The sequence below is a fragment of the Salvia miltiorrhiza genome, chromosome 1 (genome assembly GCF_028751815.1).
Source record: "Salvia miltiorrhiza cultivar Shanhuang (shh) chromosome 1, IMPLAD_Smil_shh, whole genome shotgun sequence".
NCBI lineage: Eukaryota > Viridiplantae > Streptophyta > Magnoliopsida > Lamiales > Lamiaceae > Salvia > Salvia miltiorrhiza.
Genome location: NC_080387.1, coordinates 66065589 through 66091431, shown reverse-complemented (window position 1 = coordinate 66091431; position 25843 = coordinate 66065589). Strand labels below are relative to the sequence as shown.

Below are 25843 nucleotides of genomic sequence, written 5' to 3'. Positions count from 1 at the left end.
CGAAGTTTTCTTGGAGTGGCGGGATACTATAGAAGGTTCATTGAGGGATTCTCCAAGATTGCAGTGCCACTTACTCATCTAACACAGAAGGGGATAATTTTAAGCGAACCGAGAAGTGCAAAAAGAGTTTCCAAATGCTTATGGAGAAGTTGATAACTGCACCAGTTTTGACTATACCTGACGGCTCCAAGGTATATGTCGTCTATAGCGATGTATCGAAGCAAGGGCTTGGTTGTGTGTTAATGCAAGGAGGAAAGGTCGTGGCCTATGCATCTAGACAATTGAAGTTGCACGAACTTAACTATCCAACTCATGATTTAGAATTGGCGGCAATAGTGCATGCTTTGACGATTTGGAGGCATTACTTTGTGGAGGTATGCGTGAGATTTATACGGATCAAAAGAGCCTACAATATTTTCTTCACGCAAAAAGAGTTTAATACAAGACAACAGAGATAATTGGAGTTAGTAAAGGACTATGATTGCAATATTTTTTGTATCGTCCCGGGAAGGGAAAATATAGTAGCCGATGCGCTCAATAGAACCCCGCAAGAAGATTGACTCAACAAGCTAGAGGAGCTAGGAAATGATTTTGAACGGTTGAGCCTTGAAGTGGTGACTTTCCCTGATGGGCGGATACGATTATCTCAGCTTGGGTAGTGCGTCCAACGTTGCGAGATAGAATCCGAGAAGCATAGATGGATGATGCATTTCTGCAAAAGATGAGAGCTAGAGAAGTATCTGACGATCCGAAGGGTTTTTCAATCTTGCAAGACGGGACTCTTTTGTTGGATAAAAGAATTTGTGTGCCTGGGAATGTGGAGTTAAGAAATGAGATAATGGATAAAGCACACAAAACCGCATACACTGCACATCCTGGTAGTACCAAGATGTACAAGGACTTAAAGAAGAATTTTTGGTAGTATGGAATGAAAGATCAATAGCCAAGTATGTGGAACGGTGTTTGGCTTGTCAACAGGTGAAAATCGAGCATCAAAGACCCTCTGGTTTGTTGAAACCATTGGAAATACCGGAGTGGAAGTGGGAACACATCACTATGGATTTTGTGGTTAAACTCCCTAAGACTTTGAGAGGTAATGATGCAGTTTGGGTGATTGTTGATCGTTTGACGAAATCAGCACATTTCATGCCAGTACGGATGACCTCGTCGAGGGATAAGTTTGCTCAGCTATATGTTTAGGAGATTGTACGACTTCACGGGGTACCAGTATCCATTGTATCTGATAGAGACCCACGATTCACCTCAAAATTTTGGCACAACCTTCATCATGCTTTGGGTACAAAAATTAAAATTTTCAACGGCATATCATCCACAAACAGATGGACAGTCCGAGAGAACGATTCAAACTTTGGAGGATATGTTAAGGACTTGTGTCTTAGATATTGGGGGAAGTTGGGAGTCACACCTGCCATTGATAGAATTTTCTTATAACAATAGTTACCATTCTAGCATTGGTATAGCTCCGTATAAAGACCTTTATGGAATAAAGTATAGATCGCCCGTTTATTGGGACGAAGTTGGAGAGAATAAAATCTTGGGTCCCGAGATGGTGGAAAGGATGGTGGAAGTGGTTAAGAAAATTCGAGATAAAATCAAAAGTTGCTCAGGATCGACTAAAGTCATATGCTAACAAGAGAAGAAAGGATTTACATTTTGAGGTTAGTGACAAGGTGTTTTTGAAAGTAGCACCAATGAAGGGAGTTTTGAGATTTAGTAAGAAATGAAAGTTGAAGCCGCGTTTCATTGGACCTTTTGAAATTCTTGAAAGGATTGGAGATGTCGCTTATCGTTTAGTGTTAACACCCGAGCTTACATTTGTGCACAACGTCTTTTACATGTCGATGCTAAGGAAATATATGCATGACCTAAGTCATGTGGTTCATTTGGTGGGATATCGCTTCATAAAGATTTGAGCTACGAGGATGAACCTGTTACGATTTAAGAGCGAAAAATCCACGAGCTAAGGAACCGACGAGTGACACTAGTAAAATATAATGGAGTCGCCATGGTCCTGAAGAAGCAACTTGGGAGCGTAAAGATGAAATCCTAGCTAAATATCCGACCCTTATAACTCCTGGTAAGACAAATTTCGAGGACGAAATTTTTGTTAAGTGGGTAGGGTTGTAACGCCCCGCTTTTTACTTGAGTTTTATTATTTATTTTGGTGATTTAAAATATGATTTTTGTCATGTTTGATTTTATAATCTTGGACTTGAGGAAGACCATAGTTGCGCCCCTAGTTAAAAGTCAAATAGAAATTTTTATATTTGGGTTGTAGAATTTTATAGTAAATAGAACTTAATAATTTTCCTTTAATTTGGGCTTTTGAAGAAGTTGGGCTAGGAGAAATAAAATTTGTAAATCTCAATTTGAAGTCACAATATTTTATTTCATTTTCGTATCTGTGATAATTGATTAAATTAACATTATTATTATTAAGAAGAATTATAGAAGAAATAAGATTCTATTAGGGTTATAACTGTATACCCATATATTATGTAAATATATTTTTTGCCAACACGTTCTGCACCCTTTTACAGCATTCACGAAATTTCAAACTCTTTCAATCGTCTTCTTCTCACGTCTCTTTCAACAGTGGTATGAATTCTGAAAATTTGGATTAAACGCCATTCTTTTCAAATAGTTTGCTTCAGGTAAAGTCTAGATTTTAATTTTATTTCATGCGTGAGTTTTTCTCAAATTCGGTTACTTTGCTCCTAGTGGTTTTAAATAAAATTATTATATGAATCATTATGATGGTTTAGTTTTTTTTTTTTTTTTTTTTTTTTTTTTTTTTTGTAAATTTTTTTTTAATCGTCTGAAAAAAAAAATATCAAGGAAGTAAATTAAAAATTTGTATAGCTTGCGATTGTTATTATTATTATCATTATTAATTTTTTTCTTTTCCTTCTTCTGATTTGGAACGACCGACGCAGAGAAACATATAGATAAGCAATGTTATTTTTCTTAGTAGTAATTTAGGAATTGAAAGTTGGTACAGGGCTTTAATTAGCAAAAGAAGAATAAAATAAAATAATTTAAGTTGTTTGTGTCTAATTCAGCTATTTCCAATTACAAAAGGTTTTACTGATTTGTTCAACCGACTATTAATACTTATTTGTTCACTCATGATTTGACTTTGTATGTGGTGTAGTTAATTAAACTTTATAAATATTTTATTATCTGAATTACTAGAGTGAAAATTTAGTTTTATATATGTAGTGTTGATCAGAATCATAAATTTTAGTGATTTGGATTACTTTTGTATATAAGTGTTTATATATATATGTACACGTATTAGCTAATAAATATATAAATATATACATAGATGATTTTGTTTCTAAATGTTATCAGTTTAATTAAATTGAATAACAGATAGATTTTGAGTTTTATAAAACCAATACGAGTCAGTACATGCTTTCATTTATATGGTTTATTCAGTATGATTAATTAAGGTTTTTACATAGGCCTTATAATATTAATGAACTTATTGAATTAGGTGCGGCGCAACTAGGAGCCTCGTCTGAAAATTGATTGAGTTTCTTTTGTTGTCGTGGATATTGAGGTGGGTGAATTCTCTTTTAACTCAATAAATATGTTTTCAATTGCCACGTGAATTAAAATTGTGCATGAAATATTTTCTATAAATCCAACGTGTATATTGTGGTTGAGATACGAGTTTGATTGCATACGGTGAGTATGCGCATTGGTGCTTATGGCAGCGTGACGGTGAGTCACTGATTTTTAAACGACGAGTATGACAGGGTCCTGTGCACAGTTGAACCAGTCGGTTATTATCATTCCATGCCTGTGTGGCTGGATTATTTGCCTGTGTGGCAATGTTGTGAATGACTCCTTGCCTGGGTGGCTGGATTATTTGCCTGTGTGGCAATGTTGTGAATGGTTCCTTACCTGGGTGGCTGGATTATTTGCCTGTGTGGCAATTTGTGAATGGTTCCTTGCCTGGGTGGCTGGATTATTTGCCTGTGCGGCAATGTTGTGAATGGTTCCTTGCCTGGGTGGCTGGATTATTTGCATGTGTGGCAATGTTGTGAATGGTTCCATGCCTGGGTGGCTGGATTATTTGCCTGTGTGGCAACCTTGTGAATGGTTCCATGCCTGTGTGGCTGGATTATTTGCAGGTGAGGTAAGGTGTGTTATTTATGCTGTGATGGTGAGGCAGGTTGCGAATGAGTATCGTTTTCCACAATTTAATACACGTTTGGATAAATCATATCACCTTTATTGTTTCCCACCATTGAGTACGTTTTTGTGCTCATCCCCTTTTCTTTAAATTATTTTTCAGGTCAGTGATTTTGGAGCGGTGTGGCGGAATGGGTGTGGTGAAGTTAATTTCGTACTTTTGGTTCCGCTTTGAACGTTAGACTTTAAATTCGTTAATTTTCTTTGAGTCATTTTGAGGTTAAGCATGCTTTTATTTTATGAAGGTTTTTGGTAGTTGGTTTAAATTTTTTTTTTATTGGTGAACGATGAACTTGACGTAGACGTATTTAGTCGTTTAAGGCTTCGTAGACGATTTTCTGCAGCTGAACTCGTTTTGTCGATTTGGTGTTTAAATTGGTTAAAACGAAGTCGTATTTTTGGTTCGTTTACTTTTATGAAATTGGAAGTTTAAATTAAAATTTTATTTCTGATTATTAAATTTTAGGGTGTTACACAACATCAGTAATTAAATTATACTCCATAGTGTGCGTGTGTTGATCTAACGAATTAATTGTAGATGATTAATGTTCAATGCTTGAGATCCTGGATTCGAGTTCATCATGACGCTGTCTCTAAATTTTTTTATTTATTTGTGAAATTTAAATAAAAAATCATACTCCACAAACCTTTATTGTTAAAAAGCTCAATAAATAACGTACATTCTCATTAGTGAAACCAAAAAATGTAACGTTAATTTCTATTGAGGGATGACGAAATCCAAAATTTATTTATTGTGGGGCACAAAATAATTATAAATATAAACTAAGTTTAAACAAATACCAAAAACCACATCATAGAAGATATAAGAATACCAAATGATGATCAATATTATAATACGGCCGCCTTTGCCAAGCATCATTCAAGAATCTAAAAATATATGCCAAATGATATTGAAGACCAATATCTTTTCTGACGTTGATCAACAGGATTTTATTTGTCATTTACAAATTACAAGCATCAGACAAGACAAAAACAACATCACATTTGTAAATATTTTATAATCTGCATAGGTAATATTGATTGAAACTTGAAAATCTTGATAGAGTATTCCAAATTATGTAGTGTGAGAAGCAACTGCAAGAAGAGGAGTGGCTCTATGAACTGTCAATCCCGGGCTCTCAGTCATGTCCAAATCTTTTGCATTAGGCAATTTCCAGTCGAATTTATGCACGAGATTTGCTAACAGAAGCTCCATAGCAACAACAGCAAACGTGATCCCGGGGCATCCCCTCCGTCCAGCCCCAAACGGGATCAACTCGAAGTCAAGACCCCTGAAGTCTATGGAAGAATTCAAGAATCTCTCCGGCATAAACTTTTCTGGTTCGTCCCATGAGACCGGGTCCCTCCCTATAGCCCACGCATTGATCATCACCATTGTTCCTGCAGAAATGTCGAAACCTTTTATCTGCACATCTTTGGTAGCCACTCTAGGCACAAGTAGTGGGAGTGGTGGATGGAAACGTAGAGCTTCCTTGATCACAGCCTTGAGATAATGCATTTTTTCTAGATCATCATCTCTTATGTCTTGCTTCTCTTTCACGATTCCTCTTACTTCCTGCTGCAACTTTTCCATAACTTTTGGGTGTCTTAAGACTTCTGACATCGTCCATTCCATAGCTGTGGATATTGTATCAGTTCCGCCTACAAAAACATCCTGCCACACACTCACAAAACTGCTCATCAACAAAGAATCTACATACAGAATAGTGACGAAACACTAAAGTTATAGAGATTACCATAAGTAATGATTTGACGCTATCTCGATCAATGGAGGCATCTGCAGATTCATCGTTATAGATTTGGAGCAAAACATCCAAGAAATCTTCTCCATTTTTGGACGATCGAGTCTCAGTCTGCTGCAAGCGTTCTTGAATCAAACTCTCCAAAACTTCATCCATCTCCTTGGCAGTCTGATCGAGCCTCTTATCGAAACCATTAACGCGACCAATCCAATCAAGCCACGGAATAAAATCACCAATATTTATAGTCCCTAAAAGCTCCATGAGATCCGTCATGACGCGCAGGAATTTCTTTCCATTTTCAGACTCACTGTACTTCCCGCCGAAGGCTGCTCTACCGATCCCATCATTAGTAAAATTAGCAAACATGGTACTCAAATCCAGCGGCCCAGAAGACGCCTGAATCTTGTTGAGGAAAACGGCGGTTTCTTCTTCCCTGATGGAACGGAAGGATTGAACCCTTCTGCTGCTGAGCACTTGCAGAACAACGATGCTCTTCATCTGCCTCCAGTATTCGCCGTAAGGAGAGAGGGTGACGTCTTTGCAGCCATAGACCAGCTTCTTGAAGGCCTTGTAGACGGGCCTGTTGGCGAAACTGAGATCGTGAGTGTTAGGAAATTAGACGCAACATTTTGGATATCGACCGATATGAAACGAGAAAAATAAATGACACCGATATTTTTAACGTGGTTCGGCCAAACTGCCTACGTCCACGGACCCACACCAATATATTAGAGAATCTCAAAAGGAGGAGTACAACAAAATTACCACACTGTATTTTGTATCTGCCTACGCAGAGGCTATCTCTCAACTCACTTTTATCACTCGTGTATAACTTCCACACTGAAGTTTTCTCTCACAAGATTTTTCTCTCTCTATTTCTCTCTCTATCTTTCTTAGCTGAAAGCTTTGTTTGATAGTTGTTTGGTGTGTTGTGTTGCTGCTGCGAGGAAGGATTTTATAGGGGATGAGAGGTGGTAGGTGGCAGATGGTGGTAGGTGGCAAAGAGTGGGAGGTGGTAGGTGGCTTACCTACTTCCATTTTTTACTAACAATCTCCCACTTGAAGACTGATTTCAATCTGTCTTCACACCTCGATCAACGCAACAGCCTTTCTGTCTTTGTCATTCTAGCAAACCAATTGAAGCTGAGCACAACTTCAATTTATCAATGGTTACTGCCTTTGTAAGCATGTCGGCTGGATTTTGAGCTCCTTGGATCTTTTCAAGTATTAACACCTCATCCTCCAACAGAGATCTGATGAAATGATAACGAAGTCCAATATGCTTCGTTCTAGAATGAAATGCTGAATTCTTTGCCAGATGTATCGCACTCTGACTATCGCTGTGCAAGACATTCTTCGTCTGATCAAAACCCAATTCTGCCAACAACCCTTGTAACCAGATCATTTCTTTGCTAGCCTCGGTGATTGCCACGTACTCTGCTTCTGTAGTGGATAAAGCAACAATCTTTTGTATCTGCGAGATCCAACTAACAGCAGTCGTGCCAACAGTAAAGACATAACCGGTAGTGCTTCTCCTGCGATCTACCTCACCGGCAAAATCTGCATCTACAAAACCTTGTAGTGCTACATCACCTCGTCGAAAGCATAAGCATCTATCAGTAGATCCACGTAGATATCTCAATATCCATTTTACTGCTTCCCAATGCTGCTTTCCTGGATTTGCCATAAATCTGCTCACAACTCCCACTGCATGAGCGATATCTGGTCTAGTACAGACCATGGCATACATCAGACTTCCAATGGCTGAGGCGTAAGGAATTTTAGCCATGAAGTCTCTTTCCTCCTTAGTCTTTGGAGAGTGCTCTTTGGATAGGCGGAAATGGTTAGCTAATGCTGAGCTAACCGGCTTAGCACTGCTCATGTTGAATCTTTGCAAGATTCGATTGACGTAGTTGGCCTGAGACAACTGCAAAACACCTTTTTGCTTGTCTCTGTAAATTCTCATCCCGAGAATTTGCTTTGCTTCTCCTAAGTCCTTCATCTCGAACTCCGCTGAAAGCTGTCTTTTCAACTTCTTGATTTCGTTCAAGTCTGAGCCGGCTACTAACATGTCATCAACATAAAGTAGCAAGATGATATAGCTGGACTCGAACCTCTTGAAGTAACAACAATGGTCAGCATTGCACTTCATGTAGCCATTTTTCTGCATGAATCCATCAAACTTCTTGTACCATTGCTTTGGAGCTTGCTTCAAGCCATACAGGCTCTTTTTCAACTTGCACACCAGCTTCTCCTTTCCTTTGACAGAGAATCCATCTGGTTGTTGCATGTATATTTCCTCCTCTAAGTCACCATTGAGGAAAGCAGTTTTCACATCTAACTGCTCTAGATGCAAGTCCTCCGTTGCGACAATACTCAGGACCGACCGGATTGTTGTCAACTTTACAACCGGAGCAAAGATATCTGTGTAGTCAATTCCTTCTTCCTGTTGGAAACCTTTGACTACCAATCTTGCCTTATATCGCTTTGAACCATCATGCTCTTCTTTGATTCTGTACACCCATTTGTTGTGTAGAGCTTTCTTTCCTTTGGGCAACTCAACTAGTTCCCACGTCATATTAGAGATAAGAGATTTTATCTCTTCTTTCATTGCAAGCTCCCACTTGACAGAATCTCCGACTTGACATGCTTCTTCATAGAATTCAGGTTCACCAGCATCGGTCAGTAACATTTGATTCATGTACTTCCTGTTTGGAACATGAGGTCGAGATGACCTCCTGGGTATAGGAGTTGGAGCTGGAACTGGAGACTGTGGTGGATCAGCCTCAGAGTTGGGCTCCTCCGTCTGCAAACCTTCATCTGTTTGCTTTGATGTACTGCACTCTGCAGTATCATCTGGATCAACGTATGTTGGATCGTCACTTGTTGTGTCGGTGGACTGCACTGCATTCCTGTCCTTGTACATCACATTTTCATTGAATATGACATTCCTGCTTCGAATGACCTTCCTGTTTTTGTCATCCCAAAAACGGTACCCGAACTCATCTCCACCATATCCAATGAAAGTACATTTTAGTGATTTGGAGTCGAGCTTACTCCTGGCATTATCACTAATGTGTACATACGCGACACAACCAAATACTTTCAAGTGAGAAAGTTTAATTTCTTTGCCGCTCCAAACTTCCTCAGGTATTCTGTACTCCAATGGTACAGATGGCCCATGGTTAACGAGATATGCCGCTGTGTTGACAGCTTCTGCCCAAAATTGTGTTGGCAGTCCTGCATGTATCCTCATGCTCCTAGCTCTTTCTGTCAACGTCCGGTTCATGCGTTCTGCAACTCCATTTTGTTGTGGTGTCCCTGGCAACGTCCTTTCTAACTTGATGCCATCCTGGTAACAAAATTTCTTGAACGCCATATCTTCGTATTCTCCACCATTATCGGATCTCAACTTCTTTATCCGTAAGCCAGTTTCATTTTCCACCATGGCCTTCCACTTCTTGAACGCCTCGAACACCTCTGACTTGTGTCTCAAGAAGTAAACCCACACCTTTCTCGAGTGGTCATCGATGAAAGTCACAAAGTAAGACTTTCCGCCATTGGATGAAACTGCTGCTGGGCCCCAAACATCTGTGTGGACTAACTCAAGCTTTACTTGCTTCGGAGTTCTACCACTGGTATTGAAACTCACCCTCTTCTGCTTCCCGTAGATACAACTTTCGCAAAAGTCTATATCAACAGACTGAAGCTCTGGTAGTTTCCCTTTCGAATGCATATACTTGAGCCCTTTCTGGCTCATGTGCCCAAGTCTTTGGTGCCACAAATTTGCATTCTTCTTGCTATCAGCAACTGCAATTGTCACACACGCATTCATCGTTGTGTATAGGCTTCCAGTATCCTTGCCACGTGCAAGAATCATTGCGCCCTTAGTGATTTTCCAATAATCACCTGAGAAGTGTGTATCACATCCTTCTCTTGACAATTGCTTGACGGAGATCAAGTTCTTCCTCAACTCTGGAATGTGTCTCACGTCCTTCAATTTCCATACAGATCCATTGAGTTTGATCTGTACTTCTCCTATGCCCACCACGCTGCATGGGTGATCATCTCCGAGATATACTTCTCCGAAATTTCCCGACATGTAATTTATGAAGGAATTTCGATTCGAGGTGGCATGGAAAGATGCTCCAGAGTCTATGACCCAATACTCGGCCCTTTTCTCCATGGAACATATCAAGGCATCGCCTTCTTCTTCAGCCACAACATTGGCTTCGGTCTTTGTCTCGTTTCCCTTTGAAGGTACTTTACACTGCGTTCTGTAGTGTCCGACCTGACCACAGTTCCAACATTCAACAGACTTTGATTTGTTGGAATTCTTGTGGATCCTGGAGCTCTGCCTGCCATTCCTTGACTTGCTCCGTCCACGCCCTTGACTTCTGTTTGAGTTTCTGCCTCTGCTTTCTGCATTTAAAGCGGCACCTGAAGTGGAGACTACATCTGACTGCCTCCGGATCTCCTCGGTTAAGATCATGCTCACGACATCATCGAACTTCATTTTGGACTTACCGGCAGAGCTGCTAATGGCCGTGACTGTGCCATTCCAGCTCTCAGGTAACTGCCCAAGAATTAACAAAGCCCGGACCTCATCATCGAATTTGATGTCCACCGTGGTAAGTTGGTCCGTCACTTCGTTGAACTCGTTCAAATGTTCTCCAAATCTTCCGCTCTCCGTCATTTTCATATTGAACAATTTCTTGATCAAATGAACTTTATTTGCTGCAGACGGCTGCTCGTACATGCTGGATAAAGCTTTCATGAGAGACGCTGTTGTCTTCTCATGCTTTATGTTGAAGGCGACTGACTTTGACAAGGTCAGTCTGATTGCGCCGAGTGCTTTTCGATCAAGCACCTCCCACTCGTCGTCCTTCATATCCACTGGCTTTTCCTTCAAGGGCTTATACAGGTCCTTCTGGTACAAGTAATCCTCCATTTGCATTTTCCAAAATCCAAAATTCACACCATTGAATTTCTCCATTTTGGAAATTTTATCGTCTGTCGACATTGCTCCCACTCGATCAAAAAACACGATAATTTTCTCAAAAAATTCGTTTCTGATGTGGAGGTTCAGTTTACACTGCAACCACAGAGCATACTAAGAATTTTAAAAGAATAATTACCGTTGCGCACGAAACACTGTTCGCAAAATTTACTATTCACGAATTCACTATTCACGTGAATAGTACCAGCGCAAGAAAAAAAAAATTCGCCACCAACGTGGCTCTGATACCAGTTGTTAGGAAATTAGACGCAACATTTTGGATATCGACCGATATGAAACGAGAAAAATAAATGACACCGATATTTTTAACGTGGTTCGGCCAAACTGCCTACGTCCACGGACCCACACCAATATATTAGAGAATCTCAAAAGGAGGAGTACAACAAAATTACCACACTGTATTTTGTATCTGCCTACGCAGAGGCTATCTCTCAACTCACTTTTATCACTCGTGTATAACTTCCACACTGAAGTTTTCTCTCACAAGATTTTTCTCTCTCTATTTCTCTCTCTATCTTTCTTAGCTGAAAGCTTTGTTTGATAGTTGTTTGGTGTGTTGTGTTGCTGCTGCGAGGAAGGATTTTATAGGGGATGAGAGGTGGTAGGTGGCAGATGGTGGTAGGTGGCAAAGAGTGGGAGGTGGTAGGTGGCTTACCTACTTCCATTTTTTACTAACAGTGAGTCCTCGTGATTTCGCGGGCTGAATCGGCGGAGGAGACGATGAGGACGGGGACGCTGCCTAAGTGAAGAAGCATCAGCGGGCCGTGTTTTTGGGCTAAGGAATGGAGATCCTGGTGACCCAGTAACCCAAGTTGATGTAGATTTCCGATTATCGGAAGCTTTGGTGGTGAAGGGGGAAGTTTTCTTTTGCTTGAAGGTTTCAGCAACATTCTGTAAATTGACCATAAAAAGATGAGACATAGAAGAGATGTTAGAATCATGGGATGGAATTGGATTTCCTCCATTTTTCAGAAACGACTGGGCTTTGTGTTGCTACTTCTAATTGCTCCTCCTTCAATATGTTAGGGATATTTATGGATAAATAATTGTAAGCGAATATAATAATAATAATAATTCTCATAGAATATGGGTCAGTCAGAATATGGATCGATTATTGTAAGCAAATTTTTATTTTTATTTTTTAAATTTAATTAATTTATGAGTAGACATGATGTGGCCAATTAGTAACCCTTATATAGAAGAAAAACAAAAAATGATGAGAAAAAGAGCAGCGGCACATAAAAGTAAACAACACATAAGATAGGGATAATTGCATAGAAAAACACCAACTTTGATCAAAATCCAAATTTAGCGCAAACTTAGGATCTTCCAATTTAATACACCAACTTCCAATCTTGTCCAAATTTGACACGGCTCAATGTTTAAAAATTTGAAAAATGACCCCTTTTTGAAACTAATTACACAAAGACCTACTTATGTTTTAATTTGGGATATCCTAGCCCAAAAACTTTATATCCTTATGATGTTTCTTCTAATTATGGCTTGAATGGTATATCGGCTGGAAACTTTCCTCGTGCCCGATAGATTATTTTGTAATCTGGGTCTGGACTGTGAGACAATGCCACGTACTTTCAAGCAAAAAGATAAAACAAAAAGATCCTTGTTGAAAATGGTATTAGAGCGGGTTTTTATAGAGGAATTATATAATTTTTAATTTATTTTATGAATTAACCCATGTGGGAGGAGACTCCACGGAAAATATGGATCCGGACGAATGTCCGAGATGTGTACGATACAGGATTCCTCTCCAAGATTTGGAGGAAGAAACCAGTCGCCTAATAGGCGATCTCAAATGGAACAATCGAGTCCTCGTTACCAACTTACGACGAGGAGGAGATATCGAGCATATTCGCGAGATTATTGCGAGTATCCAATTCTACCACGAGCACCTCATGAGATTCGCCGCAACCAGAGCGGCGATAGAACAAAGGAGAGACGAGGCCCATCAGTCACACGATTGATGGAACCAAAAAACAAGGCGGGAGTAGCTTATCCAAGCTACCACAAGATCGAGCCAGACTCTTCCGAGAATGTCAACCTACGGGAGATTCAAAAGACGGTGGAGTATTACGGCAACAAGCTGTATGAGCTACCGATGGAGATGAGCAAAATATCACTCAAACAAGAGGAAATACTAATTCTCTTAAGTGATATCCAGAAAAGATTGGAGGAGATCGAAAGGCGAAAACCATGTTCCGGGAAAATTCGGAACCAATGGTCTAAAGACCCGACGAATCCATCCATATTTGATGCAACACCCAAAGAGTTGCAGCCGAATGACATAATCCGAATCATGAAAGGCAAATATCATGAATAGCCTTGACAGAATCGGATTGGAAGATCTACAGGAGTTAGCAGAATCTTTTGCTAATCTCAACATGGTGGATCTAAAGATGAACCAAGGAGATGAGGTTCCTAAAACAGAGCCTCAAGAAGAATCGTCAAAGAAGGGGTCAGCTCAAGACGATGCAAGCCAGTTCCAGAGAACCAGGCGGCGGAGACCTCAGATGCAGGATACTCCTGTAGGAAAGGTCACACTAGAACCAATCCATCCATGCGGATTGATTCTCAAACTTGACGAAGCCAGTTTCAAAGAATGGGAGGGTCTCATCGACGAGTGGGCTTCATCATTAAAAGTCGTGGTTGCTACAATTGATTACGACAAAAAAGAATTTGCCAGAGTCTTCGAAGCTAGCTTGGCAGGGATGGCAAAACAATACTGGGAAAAACTTGAAGTTTTGACCAGGGAAGAGTTGTTTAGTAGTACGTCATTATATGACATCATTAAGGAGACTACTAAACAGATTAAAATCCATTTCTTGGGAATGGGTTTTTTCGAAGGATCCGCAGAGGAGAAGCGCAAGAAATATCAACAGGCACTTTACAATCTAAGGTTGATAGTGCTAGAGCCAAAAGCTCTCGATGAATTTCTGCGTCTGTATACCCTATATGTCCATATGGGGGAAGTGGAAGATCAGAAGGCCATGGACCTCTTTTTTCCAAAGTTTCCAAGTCCATGGAGGGAGATGCTCATCAATGAGTATGTTTCACCAGGAGGATATCCACTTGACAGTGCTTCAAGAAGGATGTCTTATGTCCACAAGAAGCTGTCCGAATGGTGCCAGAAGGCGGCAGACCTGAGGAATCTCAAGAGATTGAGGAGACTCAACAAGAAATCCCCATTGATGTGCGACAACATCGATCTTCCAACAGAGATTGGTGCTGAGTTGCTGTATCAAAGGAGAAGCAGAAAGAAACATAGGTATCAACCTTATGAAAGAAAGTCCAAAAGAAGTTCTTGGAAGCCAAGAACTATGTGGACCAGACAAAAGGCACGCTCCTACAAATCAGGCCAACAGAGCGGACCATCAAGAAACCGATTCTTAAATCAAAAGAGAATCCCGGCAAGAAAAACTTCCAGGCGTACTCAGGCCAAAGCGAATGAAAGTTTCAAGGATTGCAACTGCTGGTCGTGCGGTGCAAAGGGGCATATCTCTACCAATTGCCCCGATAACGAGAAGAAAGGGATAAAAAGATTCGAATCCACACAGGATATCGAAGATGCTATTTTTTACCAGAATCTGATACCCGTGTATCAGTTTGAAGATATATCCTCTGATGAGAGCATATATGAGCAAGAAGAAGTCTTTAGTTCTGAAGATTCGGAGATGACCGATGGATCAACCGGAGACGAGTCAGACTAAAGAAGAGCACGAGGTTCACCACACCCAGAAAGAGGATCAGAATGGATTCACTAGCCATTTTCTGATTCCACAGGAAGAAGTGGTGAAGAAGCTCGTGAAAAAACTCAAAAAGGAAACCGAAGAGGTACAAACATACCAAGGGTTTTCTAATGGGAGACTGAATCGAGTTTTTCATAGCTTGATTCCAACCAAAAGGAAGCATCATGTCTATTTTGGCGTCACAAGCCAAGAAATGGCGCTTCCCATTGAGATCACAAGTAATCAGGTGGAAATCCAGTTGGTTCCAGCTGAAGATATTAAGAAAGATCTCAAGAAAATGAAGCCAGAAGTCGCAAATACGATGAAATGGATTCATATTGGAGCAATTCAGTTGGTAATCAAATCCTCCCTTTTCCCGGGGACAGACCAACCAATTGATGTTGCACTTTGCGACAAAAGAGTCAGAGATGCCAGAAATTCAATTCTTGGAGCTTTCTCAGGCAATCTCTATGCCAAGAAGATTATAACCGAGTTCTATCCACAAATCGCTTATAATCTGCAAGATTCATCCTTCAGCCGAGCCCTGACTCTTTATCAGGACTACAAGAAGAAGGAGTATATGACGAATGGAAATAGGCCATACTCATTGACTTATCAAGTCTCGTATGCCTTATCAAATTCTCATCACACAGAATTATTTCTGGGAAAAGAATATATTGAAATTCCAGAAATATTCAAGGCGGTTGCCAAGGCAGTCAGTCAAGACCAAGTGGAGATTCCTCAGATCGGAGAAATCGACATCGATATTGGAGACAAGCCGGTGCTTAGCCATACTCAGAGTCTCAGACTAGGAGCACCAAAGCTATCATTCCAAGGAAATAGGCTAACCTCAGGGCCTATAACAAGGAGTTTCTCTCAATCATATGAGAGAAGGACGATCCAGGAAACACCAGCTTAGGACATGAGAATCAAGCTCAAATGTCCCGAAGGATGGAGACAAGTTTCCACAAGATTTGATACAACAAGCAGGGAAAATCAGTTTCCTTGTAGTTTGCTGTATTATTTGGCAAATCCAGGTGACAACCGATACATCGGAACTCTGGAGGTTGGAGGTTTTGAAATTCAGACCGAAGGCCAAGCCGGACAAGAAGCAGACGTCCTGATTTTAGGACGAGATTTCCTTGACAAATATAAGCCATGGTCATGAAAATCAGGAAGAATGGAGATCACAATCGGACGGCAAAGATTGATGATTTAATGACAAGTCCATTCTCGATATACATCTCTGTAGGGATGTTATACGAGAAATACAAAGCAGAATATTTTGCTGCTTATGTGGATTCAGGAGCAGGAATCTGTACAGCAAAACGAGGAGTCTTTCCAACAGAAGTGGAAGAAGATCTACCTCGAGTTGCAGGAAGGGATTTCTCCAAAAAGATTTTACTTCTATCAAAGGGAGTAAAACAGACGGAAATACTGATCGGAGGAGCAGGACAGACACCTTGGTACAAGGTCAAAACTCCACCAATTTATTTCCATGATACCGGAGCAGATATATTATTCGGAAATAATTTTCTGCAAAGTTTCAAGCGGTACATACAAGACAATGAAGCCAGGAGGCTAGTGTTCACAACCAATTGTGACCACAAAATCATTGTGCAAAGGCTCAATGGAGCTTTTCATCGATCAATGCCAATCAAATTCCGCAGCAAGCGTGGTGATGATGGCAGACTCCGGAGACCACAAATGAAGGATCAACGGAGATTCGGAGAAGTTTTGCTCAAATGCAGAACAGAGGGATTCCCAGATCTCTCCGAGGAAGAAATTCAAATCCTCAAGGTATCCCTGATATTACACAAAGATATCAAGGAAGAAGAACAGGTGTCCATTGCCGACGTCAAAATGAGAATCCAGAAGTGTTACCACGAGGATCCTTTGGCATGGTGGGACAAGAACCAGCTCAGAGCAACTTTGAAAGTTAAAACTGGAAAGGAGCATGAGTTCGTAAGGTTCAGACCTATCCTGATGAACCCTCGAGATCAACAGGATATGATGAGTATAATCAAGGAACACCTTGATTTAAAGTTGATCGAAGAAGGAAGATCACCCTATAGCAGTCCTGGATTTCTGGTGAGGAATCATGGGGAGATCAAGCGAGGAAAACCAAGACTGGTCATTAATTACAAAGGGATTAATGACATTCTTGAGTTTGACGGATATTTCATCCCAAGCAGAGAACACCTCATTAACTGCATCCGAAGTGCAAGGGTATTCTCAAAGTTCGATTGCAAGTCAGGTTTTTACCAGATTCGCATGGAGGAAAGGAGTAAGAAGTTCACAGCCTTCTCAACTCCACAAGGACATTATGTTTGGAATGTCATGCCAATGGGGTTAGCCAACGCGCCTCAGATATTCCAGAGGAAGATGGATAATCTCTTCAAAGATTATTCTTCGTTTATGTTTGTTTACATTGATGACATCCTTATTGCATCAAAAAACATTCATGAACATGTCAGGCATCTGGAGATCTTTGCGGATGTTTGTCAACAAGAAGGACTAGTGCTGTCAGAAAAGAAGGCAGTCATAGCCACCCAGAAGATGGAGTTTCTGGGGATCGAGATCGATGAATCTGGGATAATTCTACAAGATCATATTGTGGAAAAGGTCCAGGGATTCCCAGAAGATCTTAAAGAAAAGAAGCAGCTCCAAAGCTTTCTCGGAGTTGTTAACTTTGCAGGAATGTTTATCAAAAATCTTGCAGAACACCGGAAAATCTTCAGTCCTTTACTGAAGAAAGATGTTCCATTCATATGGAAGGAGGAACATCGGGAGGGTATGAAGAAGTTGAAAGAGATTTGTAAAAATCTCCCGAAACTTTCAATACCACAAGACGAGGATGATTTGGTCCTCTACACCGACGCGAGTGATTTCTGGTGGGCAGCAGTGCTTACAAAGATCACCCCTTTTGGAGAAGAACCTTGCAGATATTGTAGCGGTCTTTTCTCCGACGACGAGGCTGTGCGATGGCACATAAACGAAAAAGAGTTTTTTGCAGTCAGGAAAGCGTTCAAAAAATGGCCGCTATTCTTACTTGCTAAAAAATTTGTTTTGAAAGTAGATAACACCAACGTTAAAGCTTTCTTAACTAAAAAGATTGAATCTAAACCTGAAAAGGCTAGATTGATTAGATGGCAAGCAGAATGCCAATATTATGATTATGATATTGTCGTTTTGAAATCTGATCAGAATGTTCTTGCAGATTTCCTTACAAGGGATGGAGCTCCCTGAGGTGGAGGCCATCGAGGCAAAACAGGCGCAGCTCTTTGAAAGTCTAGAGCTGCTACAACAAGAATGGCAAAAGTGTGTCCTACACACTAAACAAGCTGGAAAGATACAAGCGGCTGACGAAGCCAAAGTATCTAGCCAAATCGATGCCTGCTTCATGAGGATGTTCAATCTTCAGGAAGCAACCAACAAGCCGCTCTTGCGCGCTGTCCGTGAAAATCGGGCTAAAGCAATGCTTTCCGTACAGGGCGGATTACCTGTAGCAGGGGATTCAAGTACCCCTAGCACAAGTCCTGAGACAATGGTTTCACAGCCAGACTCTCGAGGAAAAGATGTTGTTAAGGGGTCACTCCCTGAATCAACATGTCAACCCTCCACCTCTGGGGTAAAAGAGGAAGAGAACAATCTTAGGCCCATGACAGACCAAGTTAAGGTTGATACTAATTTTATTGATATTTCTCCTTCTTGGCAGATGTATCAAGACAGGTGGGAGAAACTTCTCACAAGAAGGGGCATTAATCCGGGAAATTGCCGGGTTGATGTTGCAGGAAAATATCCGAGAGTTTGGATGACCCCAGGAGCCAATCCAAACGACGTCAAGGAATGGTATGAGTTTGGGGCTTTGGCCTCAGTTTATACCACCTCTCCAGCCTTCAACGAAATCAAGGGTCTACCCAAATGGATCCAGAGAACGGTGTTTGAAGCCTGGGAGAACAACGAGTCCCTTAAACGGGGAGATGTTCTGGAACTGTACTTCTTCAGCGCAGCACCAGAACCCGTCGGAAAAGGAGTCCATGAAGCTTTACACTTCATCAAGCTTCGGAGACCAGATACGGGAGCCTTGAACCGGATCAAAGTTCCCGAATTTCAAGCTGCAATCGTCTCAACATTTACGGAGGATCAAATCTCCACGAGACGAGCATGGGGTCTATGGGTCTGTCTCACAGAGATGGACAAAATGAAGTCCAGATTCAAGTTCTTTCAAAGTTCGGATCTGGGAACGTTCCTGGTTAACACAATGACAGGAACAACAACCGAGTTTGCCGAAAAATCCTTCGAGAAGAAAAGGCAAACGCTGTGGGACAACAAGATTACGGGGAGCAAGGAGACTCGTCGCAAATTCTGCAATATGGCTCATCTGAGCCATTGGATCGAGAGAGTCTGTGACCAATGTTCGTCGCAGAAGGAGCCAGAATTCGGCAAAGGTTTCTTCCCGAAACCTGACAAAAGGAGGTTCCGGTCTGATGAGCATGACAAGCATCAGACTCCAAAGGGGAGAACCCCGCGGGCACCAAAAAAGTAAGGTGGCCGACAAAGCAAAGTGAATCATGTGATTCACAGCAAGGATCGCACCCACAAAAGAAACGACAAAAGTGGGTGGAATGACATGAGGACCACTCACCAAACGCTCCAGGACAAACGTGAGTAGAAGGAAAAGCAGCCGGCCCCTACCAGCATTATCACAAAGCGATAAAGCAAGGGTCCAGCACCATGTGATGACACCAACAAGTGTCGGCAATAATGGCCAACAAAAGAAGGTGGATGTCACAATCAAAACAGCTGGCCACGAAGATGGAATCCGAGGCCAACAACCGAGCAATAATAGAGGGGTTCAAACCTCTATATAAACCCAAGTGCTGGAGAGAAGAAGATCATCAGAAAATTCACAACCTATTTTCACACACCACTTCCTCTCTCTAGAAAAATTATCTTTGTAATTTTAAATTTTGTTTTTCAAAGTTTTTCGTTTTAGTTTTAGTTCCTTTTTATTTTTATGTACCCAAGTATTAGCTACTATGTGTAGCTAAACAAGTTAGTCTCCTCCCTTGGGGAGTTTTATGAAATAAATTAATTATTAAATAATTCCTCTATAAACGCTTTGTTTTTGTCCAACTATTCCGGTTGAGTAAAAATATTTTCTTTATTTTTCCAACAAAGTATTAAGTCGGCACTTAGTGAAGGAGGAGGTGTAACACCCGGCTTTTTCACTACAGTATATATGTTATTATTAATTTTATTTTCTATTTTCTATTATCTAAAAGAAGAAAGAGAAGTAGAATCACTGTGATGAGATGAGATATTATTATAATATCCTGAGCTTTTAATTTGCATTCGTTATTAATTTTATTCTTGGAAGCAAGTTATAATTCCTAGTTAAAGGGATTATTTTATTATTTTCAGAGATGAGAATGATGATAAATAAGAAATATTATTAGTCGATCTATTGCTCGACTAATTGAAGTGACATATGTTATTTAATTATTTATTTATGAGCTTTCTTATTTTAATAGTGACGATTTATTATTAAACCATGAGTATGAGATTTATTATTATTTTTAATTATTGAGATTACCTTTCAAATTATTCAATTGAGGTTTTATATTATTAAATTATGAGAGGAATGTTAAATTATTTTGTGAGAGTTAGTTAAAGTGAAGGATTTTAAAACCCCTAATGGGCCGATCAGTAAGGGAAATGAGGTTTGAATTATATTGCTCATTTCTATAAATGGATTTTTAATGTTTGAGATAAGTATTGATTTATTGTAAAGTGTATATATTAGTTTTGAGGAGATTCATTTCCTTTTCTTCTCCCAAAAACAGTCGACCATCTCCCCATCCCCAAAAGAAATCAAAAATCACCATTTTCTTACCTTCAAGCTTAATTTCGTAGAGATATGTCAAGCAGTAGCAGCACTATTTTGAAAGAAAGGTGAATTCTTTGATTCTCCATCTATTTGTGATTTTAGCTTGAAGAAAAGTTATATTTTGAAGTCTAGGGTTTCGAAAATTTGGGGATTTCATACTAGAGTTGAAGTATGATTTTAATATTGAGATATAGTATGTCTTTGATGTTCCTAACCGTGATTATGCTAGTTAATTGTATTAATTCTTACTTGATTTCGAGTTTACTCAAGTTAGTATGAACCCTAGGTTTGAGGTTGAGAGTTATGATTATGTTCTTGAATAATTGGACTCATATATGTGTTCTTGAGTTGGAATTATGTCATATATGAGTAAATTATGAGTTTACACCACATAGTTTGTGAGATGGATTTTGTTAGTTTATAAGTGGATTTGGGAATTCTTGATGTAAGATAGCCATATGTTTGAAACTTGTATAATTGTACTCTTGAGATTGTAAACTAAACTATATGATAGAAATTGGAGGATTTCAAGCATGCTAGTATGTAGTAAGATGATGTATATTTGAGCCCTACATCACTTTATTTAGCCAAGATATGTCTTTTGTTGAGTTGAAGTAAGAGATACCCCTGCTGTCAGTTCTTGGATGTACAGGACAGGGTATTGAGAGATACTTTTGAGGGTGTTTCCGTGGTTCAAATCTCTTGAAATTTTTACAGTAATAACTTCATCATGATTAGTACATGTCTGTAAAATTTCAGCTAAATCCGAGACCTTTAGATGTGTCAAAATATTTTCTGAAATGTACTGCGCGAAGCAGCGAAGTTCAGTGGCAGATTCTGCCTTTCTTGATATAATTTCTTATACACTTGAGATATTGTGTTTCTGTAAATTCATGATAAATATAGACTTTAATAGATTTCTAAAAAGGTAAAGCTTGTATTTTTCTTTGAAGAAGTTGATTTTATATGATATTTCAAAGTTAAGATTCATATATGATTACCAGACATTATGGTAAAGTATTGCTTAAGTAAAATAATTATTTTTATTGAAACCTCTTTTCTTTTGCATTTTCTTTTTCCATTTCCCCAGTCACATTTTCCCCGGCTTAACTGTTGTTAGCTTAGGTCGGGCTGTGACAGAGTGGTATCAGAGCAGGTCATTTGCTCTGAGCCTAAATATTCCTTTGAGTCTAGTCTAAATTTGAATCTTTGGACTAGTATGAGTAATATAGTAAAAGCTCTGCGCTCCATCTCATCCAGCCTAGCCAAGCCAGGTACGAATTTTCAGAGTTTTAAAGTAGCATGTTACATTTTTTAAACAAGTTTGAGATATGAGTTGCAGTTTTGCAAGTATGGAAACTTATATATATTCTAAAATGAGTGAGTATGGACAACATGAGTTATTTTGTCCACATGAGTTATTTATGAGTATCCTCTACTAGTATAAACTTCTTGAATGGATAAAAAGGTTAATCATATTTTAGAGTATAAATATCTTGAGATGTGGGGGAATTTTATTTGTTACATGCCAATAGAAATATTTTAGATGATGATGAGTATATATACATAATATGTGGATGCAGAGATAGACAATTTGATGATATAATAGCGAGGTATGTCAGTAGCACTGTAACCTTGTACTAGTAGTGATGTTATAAAGTTAGGGCATCACAATTAGTACTAAGAGCCTTTTGCTACGTATATTCCCATCTTTTGTATGAGAATTCATTGAGGTAAAATTTTCCATGATGTGAAACGGCCAAAGTGGTCATTTACTAGGTTGTTGAGTTTAAATTGCTTAGATGATTGAATTTTTGTGTATGAGTTTTTATACCTTAGTTGGTTTATGGTTATGTAGTAGTTTGACTTTACGGATGGAATAAAAGCTTAGTTATGGGAATTTTGTGTATTTTCTTGGCACGATGTCTTAAAGAAGCGGTGGGAAATCTTTCATCGGCCATGTGAATAATTTAGAGAACTACTCGTCCCCATCAACTTGAAAGAAGAATTTCAGAAGTTTTTCATCGTTAGAGTTCCCCTATTTATAGTAGAGTTTTACGAGTTTCGCTTCCTTAGAAGCAATTATCAAGAGCGCCTTCTTGTATGTTATTTCAACTACAAGGATCGACTGATTATGAGTGGGAGACGAAGCAGAAGATATATACCCTCGAGCGATTAGAGAATCTTATTTGGGGCTAGTTCACTGAAGTATTTTTGAAGAATTTGTTTCCAGAAGCCGTCGTCAGCAAAAATGAGACATAATTTACCAATTTAAAGCAATGGAAGAAGAAGATCGTGGCTGAACGTGATCGAGGGTTTTGTGATATAGCTTGATATACGCCTTATAAGGCTGACACATATATTAGTTGTAACTTCTAATAGAGTTTTGATGTAGTGCCTTTGCTTGTTGGCAAACCAAATATTCTTTCAGCTATTGCAAACCAAACATTCTTTCAGCTAATGCAGCTATATCTCATTTTCATCCCTCCCACCAAAAGTTTTGTTTGAAATCTTGATATAATTTAGTGCTTCTGTGGTGGGCAGTATATAGCGTATCATGAGCTTTACTCGTGATTTTATTTCTCAACTGTTCAGTATTGGGTACACAACTTTTCTCAAACATGATAGCAGTACCCCTAGCTTTTTGGCAAGTATTGACCCCTTCTATCAAAATCCTTACCCATAATTTTTCTCCTTTTTATTTTCCCCATGTACTTTAACAATTCTTCTTCTCAAATCAAAAATCATTGTTAACATTGCAATTGCAGCTTCTCTTGTTTGCTGTGGTAGAACCATTTGTAAATCCAACTTTCAAATCCTTGATGAGAATTTTTCTTCATGGGTAAGGAGAAATCCTTAGTAAACTTGAGTTTTTCTACTCAAGGCATCCACTACTATATTGGCTTTGCGTGGGTGATAATTTATTCTACAATCATAGTCCCTTACTAATTCGAGCTATATTCCTTGTCTCACACTTAGATCTTTTGCTCGAATAAGTATTTTAAACTTTTATGAGGTGTATCAATTCCACATCTCGTTTCAGAATACCATTGTTGCTAGTTCCAAGTTATGTTGAGCAATTCAGTTCTTGTGGTCTATGTTCTCATGACCCAATAACAATAACTCTTTCACTTTGCAACAATGCACAACCAAGTCCATCTTTGATACACAGGACCAATTTTATATGGTCTTTCAACTTTGAGAATTCGGCCATATTTTAAAATAGCCTTTCATCCAACAACAGATGAGCAATTTGAGAGAAATCTTTAAACCTTAGAAGATGTGACATAGACTATTGTACTAGAGCGAAGAAGTGGCGACCTTAGCAGTAGGGACACTGGCGATCGTAAGAAATTCTGGGTTCCAAAACTCTCTTTCCAAAAATGATTTTTCAGAAGGAGCGAATTCCCCGCAAACAAGGCAGGAGACGACTATCTCAAGGTGCATCACGCGTACTCAGAAGCCGCATTATGCACTAGATTGAAGGATGAATTGGGAAAACCTTTTGCTAGTAATTGAATTGGCCTACAATTATAGCTTTCGGGCAATAATTGATATGACACCATATGGAGCTTATTGTGGAAAGAAATATTGATCTCCACTCTATTGACATGAGGTAAGTGAAAGAAAAATGACAGGACCTGATGCGTTTGAAGAAATGATTACGCTTATCCGATAAAGTCGACAACTGCTCAAGGAATCTCAAGAGCAACAGAAACTTTATGTAAATACTCGTTGATTTGATTTGAAAATTTTTTGAAATAGCGGATGAAGTTTGTCTCAAAGTTCCGCATTCTAAGAGTGCACAAGTTCGATGTGAAAAAGAAGTATCTAGAATTATTTTCTGACGTAGTCAAATTTCGAGGACGAAATTTCTTTAAGGGGGAGAGGATGTAACACCCGGCTTTTTCACTACAGTATATATGTTATTATTAATTTTATTTTCTATTTTCTATTATCTAAAAGAAGAAAGAGAAGTAGAATCACTGTGATGAGATGAGATATTATTATAATATCCTGAGCTTTTAATTTGCATTCGTTATTAATTTTATTCTTGGAAGCAAGTTATAATTCCTAGTTAAAGGGATTATTTTATTATTTTCAGAGATGAGAATGATGATAAATAAGAAATATTATTAGTCGATCTATTGCTCGACTAATTGAAGTGACATATGTTATTTAATTATTTATTTATGAGCTTTCTTATTTTAATAGTGACGATTTATTATTAAACCATGAGTATGAGATTTATTATTATTTTTAATTATTGAGATTACCTTTCAAATTATTCAATTGAGGTTTTATATTATTAAATTATGAGAGGAATGTTAAATTATTTTGTGAGAGTTAGTTAAAGTGAAGGATTTTAAAACCCCTAATGGGCCGATCAGTAAGGGAAATGAGGTTTGAATTATATTGCTCATTTCTATAAATGGATTTTTAATGTTTGAGATAAGTATTGATTTATTGTAAAGTGTATATATTAGTTTTGAGGAGATTCATTTCCTTTTCTTCTCCCAAAAACAGTCGACCATCTCCCCATCCCCAAAAGAAATCAAAAATCACCATTTTCTTACCTTCAAGCTTAATTTCGTAGAGATATGTCAAGCAGTAGCAGCACTATTTTGAAAGAAAGGTGAATTCTTTGATTCTCCATCTATTTGTGATTTTAGCTTGAAGAAAAGTTATATTTTGAAGTCTAGGGTTTCGAAAATTTGGGGATTTCATACTAGAGTTGAAGTATGATTTTAATATTGAGATATAGTATGTCTTTGATGTTCCTAACCGTGATTATGCTAGTTAATTGTATTAATTCTTACTTGATTTCGAGTTTACTCAAGTTAGTATGAACCCTAGGTTTGAGGTTGAGAGTTATGATTATGTTCTTGAATAATTGGACTCATATATGTGTTCTTGAGTTGGAATTATGTCATATATGAGTAAATTATGAGTTTACACCACATAGTTTGTGAGATGGATTTTGTTAGTTTATAAGTGGATTTGGGAATTCTTGATGTAAGATAGCCATATGTTTGAAACTTGTATAATTGTACTCTTGAGATTGTAAACTAAACTATATGATAGAAATTGGAGGATTTCAAGCATGCTAGTATGTAGTAAGATGATGTATATTTGAGCCCTACATCACTTTATTTAGCCAAGATATGTCTTTTGTTGAGTTGAAGTAAGAGATACCCCT

General features: G+C 38.9%; 1 protein-coding gene across 1 annotated transcript; it reads right to left on the bottom strand.

The window, feature by feature from the left end:
- Window positions 1-5299: 5299 nt before the first annotated feature.
- LOC131011785 (cytochrome P450 71A8-like) lies at window positions 5300-6485 on the bottom strand. The gene is made up of 2 exons (XM_057939624.1): window positions 5982-6485; window positions 5300-5899 (listed from the first exon to the last, which is right to left on the bottom strand). Exons 1-2 carry the CDS (start codon window positions 6483-6485, stop codon window positions 5300-5302), a joined length of 1104 nt encoding a protein of 367 aa, XP_057795607.1.
- Between the last annotated feature and the right edge of the window lie 19358 nt (window positions 6486-25843).